This window comes from Acipenser ruthenus, chromosome 20, assembly GCF_902713425.1.
Source record: "Acipenser ruthenus chromosome 20, fAciRut3.2 maternal haplotype, whole genome shotgun sequence".
In the NCBI taxonomy this organism is placed as follows: Eukaryota; Metazoa; Chordata; class Actinopteri; order Acipenseriformes; family Acipenseridae; genus Acipenser; species Acipenser ruthenus.
In genome coordinates this window covers 18,454,657-18,475,796 of record NC_081208.1, presented here as the reverse complement: position 1 = coordinate 18,475,796, position 21,140 = coordinate 18,454,657, and the positions used below count along the sequence as shown (strand labels likewise).

The 21,140-nt window shown below is 38.2% G+C and overlaps 1 protein-coding gene across 1 annotated transcript in view; it reads right to left on the bottom strand.

Moving 5' to 3' along the window:
* The window catches only part of LOC117425955 (cadherin-13), a 339,797-nt gene extending 334,168 nt beyond the window's left edge, over positions 1–5,629 (bottom strand). Inside the window, exon 1 of the mRNA XM_034043295.3 lies at positions 5,451–5,629. Within this exon, the coding sequence (XP_033899186.2) occupies positions 5,451–5,495 (45 nt within the window). The 5' untranslated portion in view covers positions 5,496–5,629. The remainder of the gene's footprint in view (positions 1–5,450) is intronic.
* Between the last annotated feature and the right edge of the window lie 15,511 nt (positions 5,630–21,140).

Here is a 21,140-nt window from a genome sequence, read left to right as displayed (position 1 = left end):
ATTGTCAAATTCCTGGGAGATTTTTAAGTGCATGTTCCTTCTAAAGTAGAAGAGAGATCACTTTCAAATTGCTTAGGTGTGCTCATAATTTAATTGACTTTCTGTATGCAGCTCTGCTACTGTCTACCTACTTTACTGTCTGATTTAATGACCCCACAAAAAGTCTTCAGGATGAAAGTATCGAAAATGGCCCCATCTTTGAAGGGCTGAAACCCCTTGTGGGACACGAGTTAACAAACTGAACTTTGGTGGGCTTACAGATGAGAATTCCAAGGACTTGTGGTAAAATAACTGATTTGGTAATCTGTGTCCTTCACAGTTTAATAAATGTACAAACATGAAAAACATGCATTTATGATGTTTTGGGGTGGGAAGCTCTGGTTGAGTTGACATGGAATGACCCTATTATTAAAACCATTGAAATAGTAAAGAATATATAGTATATTAGTATATTTCCCCTGGCTTAAGGAAAACTTGAATATGGAGTAGTCCTATTTTAAATGGAGTTCTCCATCTAACCCCAACACTGTCCATTCCAGATGCTTCTGCTTTAGATGTCAATGATGAAGACACCAGCAGTCACTGTGAACTGCATGACAGAAACCCAGCCAAGTCCTGCCACCACCATCCCTTCCTGCAAGCAGCTTTGATCAAGCTACAGGTCTTGGAATGGTTTATCCTCAATGACCAGATCCTTTTGTATAAAAACACCTCAAAACATCTCTTCTCCACCCACTCAAATCTCTTCTGTCAAAAAGATGTCTCAATATCACTATGTTTACAAGGACTTGAAACCATAATCATGATTTTCAATACTGTAAATTCTATTTTTAAATGGATTCCCAGTTCTAACCATATGGTTAAAAAAAAAAAAAAACAACAACAAAAAAAAAAACAATGAATGTCTTGTAGTCTAAACATGGTATTTATTCGTCATGCAAACATAGATGCTTAACCTCAGTATTTATGGTTGTATTCTCCATTACATAAACCCAGAGATAAAATGGTACACAAATAAGTTAACCGATAGTCTAGCAACAGCAGCCTGTTGGTGAGCCGAATGACTGATTCGTTTGAAGCGGAAATTAACTGACGTTTTTTTTAAAAAACAAGGAAAGCACATATAACTAAAGTCTGCATTAAGCCCACGGAAGTCTCTTCATACACTTGATGCTGTCTGTAGTTGTCCCTTGCTTACACGCCAGGATTGGAAGCAGTGCATTTGTATTGCCTGAGTGTCTTCATAAGATTACTGTGATTCCCATGGAGAAGTTATTGGATAATACTGTACAAGAAAACTGCCAGAAGCAAAGACTTCTGAAAGGAATCTAAAATGACTCCATGCGTTTTAGTGTTGTTGCTGTTGTTGACACTAGAATTCATAATAAACTTTATAAAGGTTTGAAACCTTTATAACCACAAACATAACCCTTTATAAATACTTTAAACATGCTTTTTATCTACTGGGAATCTATTTTTTCTTCTATATCGCCTCTGCACCTGCTAGCTAAGAATAGCTGCTTGGCTTAACATTTGTAACCTTCTACAGATGACCAATGTACCTTAGGGAGTGCTATGCTAAGGCTGAGAGCCAGTGCCATCTAGTGAAAAGATACCAGTGGCTCTTACTTTTATAAAAGGCACTGGCTGATCTGACACAGCTGTGTACTAGATGGCACTGCCCCTTACATCTACAACAACACTCTGGCTGATCTATCTTTGGTTCTGTCTGAGTGATTGCAATAAGGAGCACTCAGAACGATTGCAAACATCATAAAAAGGAAAGGGGACAGACAATTTGCTCTAATAAATCTGTCCATTGTGGGTTTTTTTCTGCTTAAGAAAACATGGTGGTGTTATATCTTTTATTAGTGGACGTAAATAAATAAATAAGATACATGGGTATTTAAAGCTACAGAACTAGGCTATCCGTAAAGTTTCCAACTATCCACTTCTTTACAGGTTCCCTGAGGATATACGACTAAACACATTTCCAACAGGGATTTCAGCTGTGTGGCGCAAGGCCATACATTGTGTAAATGAAAGTTGTATTGTGATCAAAAATGTATGAGGTTTGAAGCCGGGTCATCTGATACTAGAGGGAGCAATCATTTTATAAGATAACCTTTCCAGTTCTGACAGGGTCAGACCACCAGACACCCATCTGCATTGATCGTTTGAATTCTTTATGTGGGCTGTCTTTCTACTGTTCCATAACAAGTGCACAATTAACTTGTACTCAGAGTTGAAAACTTTATAAAACAGCAGAAAATGAGCAGTCCCAGGCTTCCCGGTAGGTACAGAACTGGACATTATTCCCAACTGTTAACATGCAGGAACTCTAAAAAATACTTTCACACTGCCTGAAAATGTGATGTGAATGAAGTGAATGGCAATCATGTAGTTCAGATACATGCAATTGTGCATTTAGGTCGTGCTGATAGCGTATAAGCCAGATCCCAGACACACTTAGAAGGCAAACATTGAATAAGTAGCTTCACATGTTATTTGAATTCCTTTTTTTGTTTTTTCGCTTACTATTTAATGGTGTGAGCAATCATTCTAAGGGAATTTATTTTGAGCTTGTCTGGGAAATCCTAAGTGCTGGGAGTTTCTTCATTCCATTCAAAAAGTGACAACGTAACCTTTTTAGCCCCACCTAGTCTCTCTATCTATACATATCTAGAGTAGGTGGGTCTAGCAAGTGCACATGATTTTAATGAAGTGAGGAAGGCTGTTCAGTCCTGGCACTTAGGATTCTCCAGACAAGCTCAAAGCAGGTCAATGCAGATTTAGAGAATGAGACTGAATTCAGCACGTACTGTAGGTTCAATTGAAGACCTGGCTGAATCAATGCAATGATCAAGGCCATGGTTTGAATGTGGTCCTTGACTGGAATATAATTAGGGCTTCTGATAAAACCTGATAAAACACCCCTGATACAAAAAAAATGTAATCGTGGATAGCCAATAAACACCGGAAAAACTGTGGAAATGGTTAATCTATTTACGTTGACTTTACCCTTTTCCCATTAAAAAAAATAAAACCTCCTACAAAAATAATAATAAATACATTTCCCAATACTGCTGGGCAATGTCCCGCCTTCCTGACTTGTATCTATCATTGATTCGTTCTGAGTACTTTAAATCTGCCCCAACTACCGAGTGACAGCACATTCCTACATTTCTATTGGAGACTCCGCTTGTGAGATTTAAAACGAGATTACAATCAGGATGGAGGCATGTTAGTGGGACTTAAAGCTGTATTACAGTTAAGATACAGAGGATTTAAAACAGAATTGTGGCGAAATGTACAAAAATGCGTACACACAAAAACCCCAGAAGAATGTGCCTATGACCATAGGGATTTTGTTGTGGAAGACAGCAATGGAAAGAAGGTACAACTTAAGTGCGCAAGTACTGTCGACTTACTATACATATTTTGACACACACACACACACACACACACACACACACACACACACACACACAAAAATGCTCAAGCATTTTGGAAAGTAACCGAAAACACAAATTTCATAGATTATATAAAAAACAAAAGCCTCGAAAAAAAACAAAACGATTTACATAAAACTACAATTAATAAAACCTGAAAAACAGAAGCCCTAAATATAATGAAAGAAACCCCACTAATGCCGACAGCCTTCTGATTGGCTGGGACTCCTTCTGGTTATTACATGGTTGCAGGGTTGGAGATTATATAGATAGATAGATAGATAGATAGATAGATAGATAGATAGATAGATAGATAGATAGATAGATAGATAGATAGGCAAACAATCTTGGGAAAAAAAGCATGCACAAAAAACTATTTAACAGGAAAAAATGTATATATATTAAAAGAAGTAAGAGTGTTCTGCTTTCATGATTTCCAGCTTCCTGTGGATTTGATTTATCATCAATAGGACATGTAATTCTAAACATCATCAACTCATATTCAATCATGTTCATAAAACGGTATCACTGTATCCGATGACACACGTTACATTCTACAATACGCGCTCGGTTGCATAGACACCGCTGATTGACAGATGAACGCGGATATACCTAATGCTTTGGCTTGATTTAGCTCTTTAAATGCCTGTGCATGTCGTTAAAAAAAAGCGTTTGCGCGAAATATTCTAGCGCTAAAGTATGTATTGCCTTGCAGCTGTTAGTAAAAGCTATTATATTCCCTAAAATTCATATTGATTTTAACTTAACAATATTGTATTCTTTTCAAACACTTAGCAAATGCACGTCTCCTGTTTCAATGGAAAATGGTTAATATGAGTTTTTTTTATTAAGTTTTTGTTTTGTTACATTTTTTTTTCTTTGACCACTACACCCGCTGAATGTGTCTTGCCACAGACAATAAAATATTATAATGTCAGCTAGTACATCTCCAGGCGCCCAGCACATTGAACCAACAATTTTGGTAAATGCCCTTGCATTCTACACCTGCTCACACAATTTCTGGAATTGCGATGTCTTCAATTAGGAGACGTTAAGTCAACTGAGAAGTATCTTTAATATGGAACGCGTGTTTTGGTATTAGTTTAATAAATCAATTCATAGCATTAAAACACGACACCTGTTGTATCCATGTTTCCAGCCTCGGTTTTTCAAAACCTCGGTGCGTTTTATAAGTACCAGTAAACTGTAAACGGCGGCCTTGTTCCATCTAGAATAGAATGTAACTGTAAGACGTCAGTTCAAAAAAGCATGAATAACGCTATCTCAGCCAGCCCAAACTAGAAGTTAAATATAAGATGTACATTGACAGCAGCAGGTGTTCGTCGTGCCCGTTTGCAAAGGGCTCTGTTTCACATTTAAAATTGGGCTCATCCAGATTTCCAGGAATAGAAACAGACTTATCAAAACGACAGTTTACGGTTTATTTTTCTAACTGTGTGAAGCATGAATTACAAAAAAAAAAGAAAAAAAAAAGTTTCCTATCAATCCCCACACATTTCGACTACAAAATTAACCAGTCTGCTAGGCTAAACTTGAAAAATTAACATAATGTAATTTGAAACACCAGTAAATCATGAATTGCGGGAAAGGTCCCCAATACGTTATTGTTTCCCTATTTATAGGTACATAGGCTACTATATTTGCAGGAACTTACACAAAAACCGCCAACCACAATATTCAATGCCATTACAAATACAACATCTGCAGCATAATTTATACATGCCAAGTATCGCCTACACGGTACACATATAGTACTAAATGGTTTCTATGTCCCTTTTTAAAACAGATATTTGACATGCAAGTCTCATTGTATCTGGAAAATTAATCTGTACAGTATGCGCTACTGCAACACTAGCGTAGGCTACACTACCTGTGTTGTGTCCAAATTAAATTTATAAAAGCGTATAGTACATGAGGCTAAAATACTAAGGCGAGCAGAAATAATTAGATTGTTTTTTTGTTTTGTTTTTTACTTACCTGGGAGACGAGACAGGCTAGGAGAATCTGAATTTTGTGTTCCATGCTTAGTTTTCTTGGTTTTATTTTATGAAAATGTGCAGTTGTGATCAGCTCTGTTCATATTTCCAGAGTCGAACTGCTGTGAGAGTGAAGCTCCTGTCTTTAGCTGCTAACTCCAAATAGAACTGCAGCCTCATTACTAAAGCATTGGATGAAGGCGAGGAGTCCACAGCCAATAGATTTAAAGGGGGATTTTTTGTTCTCAAGATTGAAATAAATACACGCCAGCCAGCACATACCAAACAAATTACCAGCTATGACGTTAGTACAAGGACGGTAATTCTGGGTCTATAAAGTTTTTGTTTGTTTGTTTGTTTGTTTTTTTGTTTTGCGTTCCATATTAAAGGTACATTTTGAACAGGAGCATATCAGCAACGGATAGTCCACATACAGTATTTCTTATTAACCTATTATTGTCGCTTTATTTTTGGTGTGAATGTTGAGAACGGGGAGGTGAGGCTGTTCAGGTGTTTAGTTGTGTTTCTGTTGTTTACGTTGCCTCTCCGAACCTGCCGAATCGGACTAGCTCTTGTGCATTATTTGCTTTAAAGGAATTCATTTTGAGTCAGGAATGTATAAATGCAGTTTAGTTCAAATAAAATAAACGTCATTGACGTTTTATTTTTATTTTATTATATTTGTACAGTATTATTATTATTATTATTATTATTATTATTATTATTATTATTATTATTGTTGTTGTTGTTGTTGTTGTTGTTACAACACACTTTCGAGGTATTGCCTTGAATGATTTTTTTTAAATGATGCAGGAAAGTGCTTGTGAATTGATACACTTTATACTTGGGATTGTAAAAACGGTTTCAGTGTAAGTAATATTTCCCTTGAACAGGTATGCTGCAGATAGCGACTGAATACGTATCCGTATCTATTCATTTTTAACTGACTACATATATTTTCAAATGTTGTATTATTTATTTATTTATTTCAATTGGAATGCCCTGAGCAGGTATTTGCTTTTCTTCTTCTTCTTCTTCTTCTTCTTCTTCTTCTTCTTCTTCTTCTTCTTGTTAAAAACAGTAACATAGATGACATGCATTTTAAAAAAAAGAATATTATTCTAATTACGCCATGAGATACATTTTTTCTGCCCCAAGTTTTCATAAGAATTTGATGATTTTGATAAGTCATGTCTTTTCCTGTTTTAAGCCCTGTGTCCTCACTCAGCCTGCCCTGAGAATGGCCTGTATGCACCTCATTCTAGTGGAAACATGATCAGGGTGGAACAGCCAGTGTTCCTGTGAGTGAGTCAGTGTTATTGACAGAAATGGCAAATGCCCATTTGTCTAATTGTTAAGCTTATTTCAAGGATTTTCCTACAACAAAAATAATGAATTGATTGAGCTGGAATGACCCTATAACTTGATTATGTTATAATAATGGCCTGTATTAATACTACAGTAGTTCAATTGTGCAGCTCAAGATCTGCACCGAGAGCCCTGGGACAAGATGTGGCACTCCATGTTTGCATCTGTGGCTGGACCATGGTGACAATGGTCAGGGGTCTGAAGAATCATCAAGGGAGAAAGAGATGCTTGAGGGAGAAGGGGTGGGGCCCTTGCATTGATTAGTATTTCTTACGAAGCCGGTCGAGTCAGATTAGTGAAATCCAGCATCAGGATGCACACCACAGTCCACAGGATATCAGCACCCATGTTATAGACAAGAGTAGTTCCAATCGGAGTATAGCTAGTGATAAAACCAATGATCCTGGTGAGCCTAGTCAGATGAACCAGCCTAGGAGAGAAAGCAACCTTTATTATTATTATTATTTAGTCATTTAGTAGACGCTTTTATCCAAAGTGACCTACAGAGACTAGGGGGGTGAACTATGCATCAACAACTGCTGCTGTTGCAGGGCCACTAACAATAGGACCTCAGTTTTACGTCTCATCCGAAGGACAGTGGCTGAGCTGGGGTTGAACTGGGACCCTCCTGGTAACAAGCCCCTTTCTTTAACCACTGGACCACCAAGCCTCCTTAAACCAAGGGTTAAGTCACCAAGAGCCTCTGAGAAAATGGCTTAGCACAGAGCTGACATGGATCTCTGCTTCTTATTGGAGAAGTTAAGTGCAACAGTACAAAGGAAGCAGGATAAGTTTGAGAATACCATGTCTGCGTATGGGTGCGAGAGGTTTGGAGTAGAAGAAAGCAGTGAATAACTATGATTCAAGTCTAGATGGCAGCTGGAGATTGAACACCTGGTTAGAGAACAGAGGCAACTGAGGAAGTAGTAGAGGAAGGCTGAAGAAAGTCAAAAAGAGGCCCTCAGTCTTTTGCAAAATTATCTAAAACGTAAGTTTACGAAATTGTGCAAAGCGTCTACGAAAGCTCTATAAAAAGAAGCAGCAAGCTGGTATCCCAGGCTTTCCGGGATGCCTGGAGCATATCAGTGTTATCTGGCAACAGATTCAGTCTGCAAAAAAGGAGAAGTAGCTCAATGTAATATTCCTGGTTTTAGCTAATGCATATGGGTCAGTGCCACGTAAGCTCCTTTGAGTTCTTCAGTGTACCCACTATAACGGTTAGTGAAAGACTACTTCAGGGACTTGCAGTTCTGTTTTTCAACTCCCAAGTTTACCACTACTTAGAACATAAAAACATAAGAAAGTTTACCAACGACAGGAGGCCATTCGGGCCATCTTGCTCGTTTGGTTGTTAGGAGCTTATTGATCCCAGAATCTCAACAAGCAGCTTCTTGAAGGATCCCAGGGTGTCAGCTTCAACAACATTATAGGGGAGTTGGTTCCAGACCCTCACAATTCTCTGTGTAAAAAAGTGCCTCCTATTTTCTGTTCTGAATGCCCCTTTATCTAATCTCCATTTGTGACCCCTGGTCCTTGATTCTTTTTTCAGGTCGAAAAAGTCCCTTGGGTTAACATTGTCAATACTTGGTAGTTTCTTGAAGTCAGAATCATGGCCGGTTGCACCATTTCTCCACTGGCCATCACCATGACAATGAAAGTCATTATCAGGGCCTCGAAATGGGGAGTAGGAGAACGTCTGGCTTCTGGCATGCAGCTGGCACCACTTAGAGCATACATGGATGACATGACCACCATGACTACACTTGGCAGACTTGCAAATTAAATCAGGTAGGCACGTATGTGGTTTAAGCCCGCCAAGTCAAGGAGCTTGTGACAGGGTATACCCGTCCCTATGTTCATTTATATTTGTATTTGTATTTTATGTTATTTTTTTCGCGTGGTGAGATGCAAATGCGCTCTTTCTTTATTAAATAAATAAAACAAACCGAACAAACAAACAAAATGGCACGGTGGCCAAAATAAAGAAACACAATAAACCAACAAATATCGTGCTGGTCTAAATCCAGCATGAGTAGCAGTTGTTATTGTAAATTCCTTCTTCTCCGCTCTCACTTTCTTTCTCCTCTTTTTCCTCACGCAATGCTTAGCTGCTTCTCTTTTTATACATGTGGCCGTCCTCAAATTGACAAACAATTAACCAATTTGAAGATGGCTACATTCTGCACGTGTTATTTTTGGCAGGGAAGATAATTGTTTGCTTCCCTGCCAACCCAAAACTACACCAACAATATTACAAAAAACATTTAAATTATAATAATATTAATACAAAAATAGAAATAAACATAGGGGCGGGTGTACCCCGTCACACTCCCCAACACTGCTAGCTCATTTTATAAGGGTGAAAGCTGAGTCCAATATTAGCATGAAGTAAATAACAGCTACTCTCATATAATAGAAATCTGCTGGTAGTTGACATCTTTTTGGTATTGAAGGGTGGCTGCATGGTAAATAGCCCTACTGTATATCAAGGCCATTAAAAATAAAATGGAAACTACAAAATAAAGCATGTTTAGTTTACCATGACATAATATAGCAGCCATGATTCTACACATAATTCCCCCAAGGCATCCTGAAAAGCAAATAGTTAGTATATCTTTTTAGGATGATTTTCCCTGACAAATACATTTTAGTTTTAGTGGTTGTAGCTAACAAAATACTTTCATAAATCTTCTGTGCACTTCCACCCACTAAATACTGTATGGGTCTCTAATGTCCAGTTCTGGAAGAAACATGATATCACAAACATATATTTTTACTTTAAAACATGACTGGTACTACACTAGGTACAATACATTTCTCAGTTTGCTTGCCTTTCCAGTAAATCTGTCACACTAGTACTTCCGAGGTCATTTGATCCTCAACATTGTCTTTGTGGTCAAGCATCTTATTGGCTGTGAAGCATGTCAATCATTAGGAAAACCAGCTGCTTGTTTACTGACAGGGAAGAAGCCCCTTCAAGTGGTGTAGTTTTCTTTCAAAACTACACAGTTGATAGTGAATGCATGTGCACGGCATGGATAATGTACAGAATTATTTTGTCAGTTACAGTCACTTTAATGGCTGCCGTGTTGCATGAGCCTGATAGCTAAAAACATTAGGTTGTCAAACTTGTAGATATGACTGAAAAAAAAATGCGCGGAGGAATTGCTTTGACATCCTAAGGAATAGCTTTGCCAAGACAAGTTAGAACTGCGCGTAAGGTGCATTTATCACAAGAGCAAGAGAAAATCACATCTCTATCTACAAAAGACTGCCTTAATAAACTTGGAATGTAATGTACCTTCCGTGGGAAAAGGTAAAAAAAAAAAAGCTTTTAAAACCCAAAGCTTCACTGCCATCAGCTACTGTAATAAATAATGAAATGCTACAGTCTAGATTCAGCACTGCTTGTGTACACTACCAAGCATATGTCATTTAGTATTATAGACCCAAAAGTCTAAGCAATGTTTAAATGTGCATGTGCAAAACTTTTTTATTTTTTATTTTTAAAGTTTAGGTAGCTTCAAATTGCATTTTAATATATTTACTTTTACTATCTCCATACCTTTTATTTTATGTCTGCAATCATTCTTAGTGGTTCCTTTTGCAATTATATATATATATTTACATTTTAATATAGTGTGTACTAAGATGATTTCACCAGAGTTCAGAAGTGCCTCCTCAGTTCTAGCTGCATGCGATAGACAAGTAATATTGGCTAGATCAGCCAACGTTCTTTGTAGTAGTAAGCACCTGCAAGTGCTGTTATGAAATGCCAGCATCATTAAAGGAAATGGGATCCAAACAAGGTGATCATGAGATACAGCTGGCTTTTAACTTCCATAAAGACACTTGGGTTAATCTAGCCTGTGTTACATATCACAGGCAACTTGAATTAAAGAGCAACTCCTGCACTTGAAAATGTGAATCATTGCAATAAGAACCAATCAGGATAAGTCTAAACAATCTCTAAACCTAGAGAATGTCTGCAAACAATTCTTCACTAAACAGTCTTTAAATAAAGCATGTGATAAAAAAAAAACAATCAAACCACTTGCAGACCCCTCAATGGCAATATTTAGATCCACCACTCTTTAGATCCTTAAAATAGACCTGACTGTGTCTTACATTATTTGCCGTATGGCTATAGAACATTGTTTCTGTAATTTATGTGTCATTATCCACTGAGTGGCAGATTATAGATTCAAGTTGGAGACCCAACTTATTTGGTACCAAATTAAATTCAACTTGGTATTTATTGCTTCTTGCCTCTAATGAGCTAGAACATTGATAATGTCTTCAGAGACAGGGCTGGATCAAAATACAGAGGTGGGTCAGAGCCCAGCCTCAAGTTCATCTGATAGAGTAGATCAACAAACGTTGGACTCTGTCCAATTCATCTAATTGGTCTGATTTCATTAACATCACGGTCAAATTAAAGAGCAACTTGGTATGGGTAGTTTGTAGTTAATGTGTATCCATTAAATCTTTGCATACTCTGTGCACTTCATGCAATGCAATAAAGATGACTGTATTAAGTGATAGAGAGAATGGGAGGGAGCTACTTCTTTATTATTTGTTTATTTAGCAGACGCCTTTATCCAAGGCGACTTACAGAGACTAGGGTGTGTGAACTACGCATCAACTGCAGAGTCACTTACAATTACATCTCACCCGAAAGACAGAGCACAAGGAGGTTAAGTGACTTGCTCAGGGTCACACAATGAGTCAGTGGCTGAGGTGGGATTTGAACCGGGGACCTCCTGGTTACAAGTCTTTGTAATTAACCACTGGACCACACAGCCTCCTTCTAACAGCTGATGAGTTATTAACACTGACATCCGCATAAGACACATACTTACCTCTAGAGAGCTTGCTTTGAATGATGAGGTCAGTGGTTCTTGTCCAGCCTCTCTGTTCAATTCAATGGGCAAAGATGCCAAGTCATTGCCGAATCCTGACCCCGTGTGATTGAAACAGATCACACTGAAAAAGCTATAGGATTTTTGCTGGCTTTCCAGTCAGGTGATTCTCTCTAAAAAGTTCCAAATCTTGGGGGATTGCGAGTGGTTGCAGTGACGAAACAGATGTTGCACCTTCCCGATCATGGCTTAGTTGACGAACACTCATGTTTACGCTCAAGGACAAGCTGTGCTTAAGCGATAGCAGAATATATTGGCTCTTCTCCTTGTGGCTGATGAGTTAATAATACTGACAACAGCATACAACACGTACTTACCTTATAACTAAAGAGCTTGTCCTTTAGTTAAGGCGTTTGTCTTTCTTTGAACTACGAGGTTAGTGGTTCACATCCGGCCCTTGTCTCTCCATTCAATTCAGTGGGCTGAGATGCCAAGCCATTACAAGAACCTGTACATTTATGTACTGCATACAACAAAGGGTTAAGGCTTCCTTGTCAATGTCCAATTATCTGCCTCAGTATTGAGTGACAAGACCTGCTGTAAGGATAATTCACAGCTTCTGTTTTGGGCTCACAGGCTTGCTGTATTGTACAGTAATGTTGTATATGATGCAGTAAATTCTCCAGCTCACGGTTCTGTCAGTTGCACTGATTTATGAGATAATCCTCCTTGCAACAAAGCCCTTTCACCTACCTGATATTTTACAGCTGCTCGTAAGGGAGAAATCTCACCTTTGTCAGTCTGACTTTAGTTATGGCTGTTCCTAGTCTTATAATTAAGAAAATACCCCTGTGGGCCCAGTTAAGCATTGCAGCCTTTTTTTCTCACCTTACACTACTTGTTTGGAATATTGGAGTATGTGGAGTAGAGCTGCACAAACCGATTATCTGATTATTCCGATAAGCTCTCCACAGGTCAGGGTCATTGGTTTTGACTGGGCTAATTTACCATTCCACATGAAACAAGGGACGAAATAGCCGTTTAGATTTGTGTTGATTGCTGTTCACAGTCTAAGAAAAGCAGCAGTCATCACAAATCCAAGAAGCTGTTTATTCACTTGTTTCACTTGAAATGGTAAATTAGCCCAGTCAACAGCAATTAACCCTTAGCGATTGTTAGCATCTGATTTCTGTGGAGAGCTGAATAATTGAAATTTGTATAAACAGTTGTTATGAATACTGCCTTATTGAAATATTCTAATAGTGTCCAGATTTGTCATCCATATCTTCAAAAACCTAGGACTTTCAGAAATCCTTATTGAGTAAAGAATGTATAGTATATATTTAAATATCTGCAAACATAATTCAATTATTATCTTTTTCATATCCACATGTGACAGAGACAGAATTATTCTTTTGTGATAAATCTCCCTCACAACCTGTGAGGGCGCTGTGTAAAGTTAACAGAGTGCCATGGACTGGATGTCCAGACAATTTGTTCCCAGGGTTAGGTGGAAGTTGGCTATCTAGAAAGGGGGTGGAGCTACGGTACACCAAGTCCCGGAAGGGAAGCGATGTGGCAGCCGCAGATTGGAGGAGTGGTTGCAATCATTTACCAAGGGGGCGTGATTGACGGTACTTAAGGGGACGTAGCAAGGTGATCTGTTCCTTTGTTATGGTTAATGCTAAACCGGAAGGAGAACCGTATTGTAAATCGAGAGTGTTTTGTTTGTTTTGTCGTGTCTAAATATATACTTGTTTTTTGTTATTAGAGACTAACACGATACGGAGCTGTCGCTACAGGCCAGCACAAAACCCAGACAACACTGCACTTGTTTCACGATTGATTGTATTTGCACCACGAGCACGACAGCACTCACTACGGACTTGTGACCGTGTTTGTGTATTGTGTGTGTATTAAATATTTATTATTCCGGGACTGAACCCCGTGGTTTTACTGAGCAATACGCATCTCTGTGTATTGCCAGTTAACACACACGTTTGCTTACTTCTCATTGACTCTCACTATAGTTTTATTTACTATTTCTAACTCCAGTCAGACAAAACTCCACACAGGGTGAAAGTCGACAACAAACTTAATATTTTGGCACTTTTTTTTATTTTTTTATTTTAAAGGCATATTTAGTTCTTAAAAAGGTGTTTTTCAAAGTGGGGATGTCCCCACAATGTCGTTTTTTCAGGAGTTACTATCTTTGTGGGGACATTTTCTCAAATGACAGTAATACCTGCCCACACACACACATACCAAAACAAACGCAGTCACATAAAGGTCTCAATTTTACATTGATTTAATTTGAAGACAATTTAACTTCCCACTACGCATGATTGCTCAAATCCATTTTGAGTGTCAAAAGAGAAAACGTTTTGTAAATGCAAAATTGAATGCAATGGTATTTTGAAGCCTTTGCCATGTATTTTACATCTGTTTTTCTGGCGTGTTGGTGAGAATTTCTGCCTGCTTGTCTGTCACAGTTAAAAGGCACATCATTTCAAGTGCAAGTTTGTAATTAAAATTAACAAGAAAAAGTAATTTACAATTTCTCTGTTAGTGCCTGTTTTCCTATTGATATGTATTTATGATCTTTTGATTCCACTATCAAGGTGAGAGATCATTATGCTTGGAATGCTTCAGCTTTCATGGAACTGGTGATTGTTTATAAGGTCAGATAGAGTGACTTGCTCTTTTAGTAAAGAAAACTAGATGGAAAAGTACATATTTACAAACTGCCCTTAAATAACTAACAGCTTATAAATAATATATTTTTTTCTTTTTTCTTTTGAATGCAGCACTATTTGCTATGCTTGGTTATGAAAGGACCATACTTATTGAATAATACCCTTGAGGAGCTGTTCTCAACTTACCCCATACTGTGTCTGCATGATTTCCTGGTTGCTTCAATGGTAGGAGGATCATGTTTTGTCATAAGGGACCCGTTCAGATACCTTTGGCCATATAAGTATAATTTGCTTAATTCAATTATTTGGGTTTTGTCTTATAAAACTAGCCCTAACAATTAGGTCGGCTAAGGTGTCCTCGGCTCACCCCGTACCAGCGACCCCTGTAGTCTGGCCAGGCACCTGCGGGCTTGCCTGTAAGCTGCCCAGAGCTGTGTTGTCCTCCGACGCTGTAGCTCTGAGGTGGCTGCATGGTGAGTCTGCAGTGTGAAAAAAAGTGGTCGGCTGACGGCACACGCCTCGGAGGACAGCGTGTGTTCGTCTTCGCAGCTCCCGAGTCAGCGCGGGGGTGGTAGCAGTGTGCTGAGCCTAAACATAATTGAATATGCCAAATTGGGAGAAAATAATAAAATAATTGCCGATTACCAAATTAAAAAAAAAAAAGTTTATCATGAAGCCCACGCAAATTATTACAAATGTACTTCCGCATGTAACACACACATTGAACACAACACAAACACAACAACAACATTCCTTTTTTCATAGATTATACAGACCATCAAACTCAGAGCTCTGCATTAGCCCACAAACATAGAAGTTTTTACACTGATGACGGCATGTTGTTAAAATAGACAGAAACAGAAACATCAGTCATTCAGATCCTATCTGTACAGCAGTGCAGATGCCGGATGTACATAATAGGAGGCATTGTGTGAACAAGAACAAGACACAAGGCCTGCGGTGACGTATAAGGCATTCTCAGTCATGGGTAACAGAAAAACCTCAAACAAAAAATCAACACAGAAGGAGGAAACCTGGGCCTTACAGATAAATAATCAACAGTGATACACAGACTAAAGCACTGGTCAGTTACCTTATTAGTGGGGCATTACCCAAATCTTGACAAACAGCTTACCTCTCATTAGCTGTACACTCTCATCCTCATAAGCCCGTGTCACAAAGACGGCCGGAGTGGGTGGCGTCAGACCAGATGCAGGAAATAAATAGACAGAGATTTGGGGTTTTGGTGAGGCTGAGCGCGTGATCGCGCTTAGCATTTAATAACAGACAGAAAATAAAAGGTTTGAAACAACAAAAACACAGGACACGGCACTTGTAGCCAAAATAAACAGACGAACAAAACGGACTAGACAGTGCACAGACAGACGAACAAAACACGGTGAGCAGATAACACTAATATTTACGTTCTTTTATATTTACTTTACTCCTTCTCTCTCTCCCGTTCTCCACTCACCGAACACCTAACCCCAACTGACAGAAATGTGCGTCTATATATACTATTGTGCTGGGATTCAATTACTAATTAATTATTCACTTGAATCCCAGCATGTGAATTAATTCTGTGCAACCCCGTGCTCGCATATTACATTTAACCAGCACGTGAAGTGATTTGTGCTCTCCTCGTGCCTAAATACAAATCTACATTAAGTACACGTGAAACACAGACCCGTTTATATCCCGTGTACCAATCTATACACCAACATTTACACACGCACGCAACACACAACACACAAATGCACACAGGGGCGGGGCGCATTGCCACAGCCCGTTATCATTTTGTTCTTGTCTGTTCCAGACTTTGTTTTTAATTTTCTACTTAGGGAAACCTTCTATGTCTTGCCAAACAATAAATCCAGACCCCAGCGGATCCTTATATTGGAAGTGAATGGGAGAGAAAAAAACACTATGTCTACTTCCTTCAAACTTATGAAGATATCAAACACCTTTTAAGCAGAGGGTTATATAGAAAGTCCATGGAATAATTTACAAAACAAAACACTAGAATTAAAAAACAAAACACTATATTAAAATATTGTATCCAAACTCACATTTTGCTTAACACTGTAAACTAATGATGCATTAAAATATGAAAACATGTTTTGTTAAACTCATTAAGTGCCATTGTGCTCATTTTTTGGAGCATTTTAACTGGCATCTACCTGTTATTTTAATTTTCTCTTTAACTGTATTGTTATGATAACTTACTCTAATTTTGTTAACCGCAAAAGTTACGTCTAAATGTCCTTTATCAAATTACATAAATACAGCTTGTGTATTTAGAGTATCTGTAGATTTGCAGAATGTTAGATGAAAGTAAAAGGGGCAGATGCTGTGTGTATTATATACTGCTTAGTAGTAAATGCGAAGTAGTGTACATTTTTGATATACAAGGATTTATTTTTCTTCAGTGTTTAAATGTTGCTATTCAGTTTACCGCAGGTAGTTTATACCTTTTAAAACATTCTGGCAGATTTTTTACATACAGACCTGCGGTAGAATAAATGGGCTTCGCTGATAAGTGAAAATGTGGAATACAGTTAGCTAATGAGTGGTAAGGGAATCATTTTCAAAGCCTTAGTTATTACTCCTTCATGGCTCATTTTCACTGGAGAAAAAAAACATTATGCAAAACGTGAGTTGATGGTCGTACTCACATTATTTGTGTCAACTGATCAGGCCTTTTCCAAGCAAAATACAAACTATACACAGATCGGAATTGTACACACAGTTTCACCCTGCTTTCAGTAGTAATGTAAAAAATGTTTCATTTTGATAAGATTAATGTGTCACTTCTTATAGCTCCTTTGATGTCTCTTGAATATACTCCACTATGTATTATTAACGTTTCTCTTTTCCAAACTGTAAAAGAAAAGATAACAGTCTCCTCAGTGTATTAGAACTAATATAAAATAGCATTAGGTGGACTGCCGTTTACAACAAGATTACAATTTTAAAAATACATGTTATTACTTGAGGCAGTAGGATAGTGCAATGTTATATATTATAAGGTTGGTTTAAAATGATGAATGAAAATATTCATATAAATTAAATTTTGGAACAAATATTGCACAGTGGTACTGATACAGTAGCATTAGAGATGCCACCATGGTACTGCAACTATCTACACTTGTGCTACAGTATCATCAACCTTTGGATGGTCATTAAAGCCCATTGAAATTAGACAGAAGACAATCTGAGACAGGTGTCTTGAGGGCCATTAACATTTCACGCAATTGGTGCAGAGAGGTAGGCAGAGATCCGTGATTACCAGTACGTAGTTCTTGTTCAATTGGATTGAGATCCAGGGTCTGTGGTGACCACAGAAGATGCCTGACACCTCATGCTTCTCGAACCATTTGTGTACAATTCTGGCATGGTGGATGGGTGCATTATCATCTTGAATTTAGCCATCGTCTTCAGGGTCCAAGTGCATAAAATTTGGGTTGACTTTGATCTGCAACAATGCTTAAACTATGGTTTTGTGCAGTCTTCCCGAATAATAAACCCAGGGTATACCAGGCGAACATGCCCCAGACCAGGGGGTGGTGGCAAATCCAGTTGGGTAGACAGGCTGTAATGAAGTGGTCATGCAGTGTACATGGGTTATGTAGTTAAAGAAAAACAACTGCATCTTCATCTGAAGATCATAGATTAACATGAGCAGGTGAGGTCAGTGGGAGGAGAGATCTTTCCACAGAATTCTTAGACTTGTTCCTTGATTAAAACATAGAGAATGTATACCAAGAGGGATACTTGCTGTAACATGATGTTTAATATAATGAGGAGATGTTTTAATAGGGTATTCTTACCAAAGTAAAACAATAACAGCTATTAAGGTGAATTGCAATAGTGGGTTGGTTACAAAAAAAAAAGTGGGATGCAAGTGGCTTATTTGTTTAAGGCACAACTGCTCGGTGTGCGTAGTCAGTGGAAAGCAGGTTCACGTCCTGGCTTTGCGAAGCCCATTAAAGTCTTTGCTGAAGATTCCACAGGGGGAGTTGCATAGGCTCTTCTGTGGGTTAGGGAGGCTAAATCTTCAGAGACTGGGTCACATTCTACACTACAGAGGCCCTACTGGAAATGCCCTTCCTAATATAAAGACACTTTGGCTAATCTAGCCTATATTACATATGTATACAGTACAATTGCGTGCTTACATCTTGCATAAAGATGTACATGTTAAGTACATTGCAATTATGCATAATAACTTTGTAATTATGTGTAAGTACACATGTATTTACTAAGTAACTACTATGTAAATATGCAGTAATTACACACTTGGCAGTCAGAATGTTTCCATGAATGTTCTCAGTTTCCTGCAGCAACAGCCAATAAAATACTGGAAAACATTGCCTCATTGCTTGTGGTGTAAAACAAATATTTACTTCAAAAAAATTCCATTGGTCTTTATTCATTTTGAGCTGAGCTGTACTTAATATATTCCCGTTCTAAAATGGAGACTAGATATTGTGCTATATATATATATATATATATATATATATATATATATATATATATATATATATATATATATAAACTAAAGCAATTGGCAGTAGCAGTCATCCAAAATAGAGCCTTGCTACCTGACCCGAGCCCAATGGGACCCGACAATTAGTGTCGGGTTCAGGTCGGGTGTAGTTTCTATGTTATAGTTCGGGCATGGGTCAGGTCGGGTCGGGTCAGTGTGTTATCAGTGAGTGGATTATGGTATTTAATTTTTTTCTCTGTGAGCAAGTGCTTCCTGAAACTCACGTCCTTCTTTCTTTGTTGCCTGTCTAAAAGAATCTTGCGTAAGTGAAGCAATGCTGTGTGTGGTAAGTTCTTCAAGCGTGCACGTCAGTTAACCAAAAATGTGTACGAATGACAGATTCTCTACATTAAAAATATTGAGGCTGATTGAGTAAAAAATAAAATATATCAACAGGAGAATGTGTAGCAGTGGAACATTCTGCAGCTGGAAAGGGTACGTCTTAATCAATCAGTTAATTAGCAATTGAATCCTGGCACAACTGTATATATAGATTCACGAGTCACTCACTCTGGGTTGTGTGTTCAGGGCGTAAGAACGGGAGAGTTAAGAGAAATAAGAATTAAATAATAATAGCAATTGCTAGTTTGTGCTGAAGGACCAGCACGGTACTTGTTTGTGGATTGTTTGTCCCCTGTTTGTTAGTGTCTGTTCATTTTGTTTGTCTGTTTTGGCTACTGTGGCATTTTTATTTTACAAAGTGTTTTTGTTTTGTTCAACCTTTTTATTTATAACAAACCGGCGCAACGACACAATTCAATTCACTTCCCACTCTGTTTTGGTTGCATTTCCTGGCCTGACGTTACCTCTACAGCCAGCCTGTTCACACTCCCCCATGCACTTGACCCTAATCCTGCAAATACTGTAGCAATTGTCTAAATGCTGCTGCATGAGACACATTCAGAGTTAAAGTGAGAGAGAGAGCGAGAGAGCGAGAGAGAGAGAGAGAGAGAGCGAGAGAGAGAGAGAAAGAGAGAGAGAGAGAGAGAAGAGAACATAAAGAAGTAAACAGAAAAGAATAGGCAAGGAGGATAATGGAAACTGAGAGCAGAGAGGAATGTACTTCATTAAAAAAGAAAATACATTATTGAAATAAAATAAACACAGTTAACAATAAGGGTACAATAAAACACCCAGAGCAATATTTGTGAAAACGATCTAGCCTAGGGTTGATGTGTGCATATTGGAATCAGTTGTACTAGGAGAATGAATGGGCCATGAAGTTACAAAGCATGGTACTCTAGTGTAGTAAGAAATATGTGAGACCTGGGAAAAGCAGAGCTGGCAATTCTCTCATGAAAGTACTGTGCTAGTATTTGTGCATCAGTCAGGAAGGGGTAGTGTGTTAATGGACGGTGATCAGGAGGGGGGTCGAAGTGTGAAAAGGTGTGAAAGTTGGGCCTGGGTGGAAAGGAGTTTCCATAGAAAAGGTAACAAAGAATGAAGGCAGAGAAGAAAGAAGTAGTAATAAAAAAAGAGTCAAAGAAAATTTGTTAATTTAGGGAAGCTCTTTTGGTAAAAATGGTGTGACTGTTAATTCTCTGAGGATTAGCCAAGTCTGGCAATTAATTATTGTTCTTTTCGTTTGTGATTGGTCAGTTCTCCTAGTAAGTCAAGGAACAGAAATAGATGGATGCTGTCTAAATGAGAACTCATTAGAAATACTGTAGTGAAACAGGTGTAAGTCTAAAAGTGAAGTTATCAGTATCATATCTGTGCTGAGAACATCTGGTGGAAACTGAATTTCCTGTTTCTAGAATTATTGCACATTTGGAACATTACATTATATACAGGCCAGGGAATTATGCACAGAAAAAAATATGCAAAATTATGCGGTATCTCTGTACAGGTATGTACAAAGTAACAAAAGTATTGTGCAGTTGTATTGGGTTCTTCTCTCATACTGGATATCAAAATACTAGCATAAGTAAAAAAAGAAAAATCTAAGTAGAAAACAATTCAAGATTGAAATAAAGGAACACCAGCTCTTTCAGCTTGTCTTCCGAAAGAAAATGCCTCCGATTGGACAGGACAAGATTATACAGTGAGTTGCTGCGCTGAGCATCAGATGTATGTGTTCCTGCATATCGGAAAGCAAATGTTTTCAAATTAGGAAGACGGTCAGCTGTCGATGACCAAAACAAGTCAATGTCAATTTCCCCTGGCGGTAGAGCGCTCTGGATCGCATCGGGTGCCACCTTCACAGTGTACAAAGC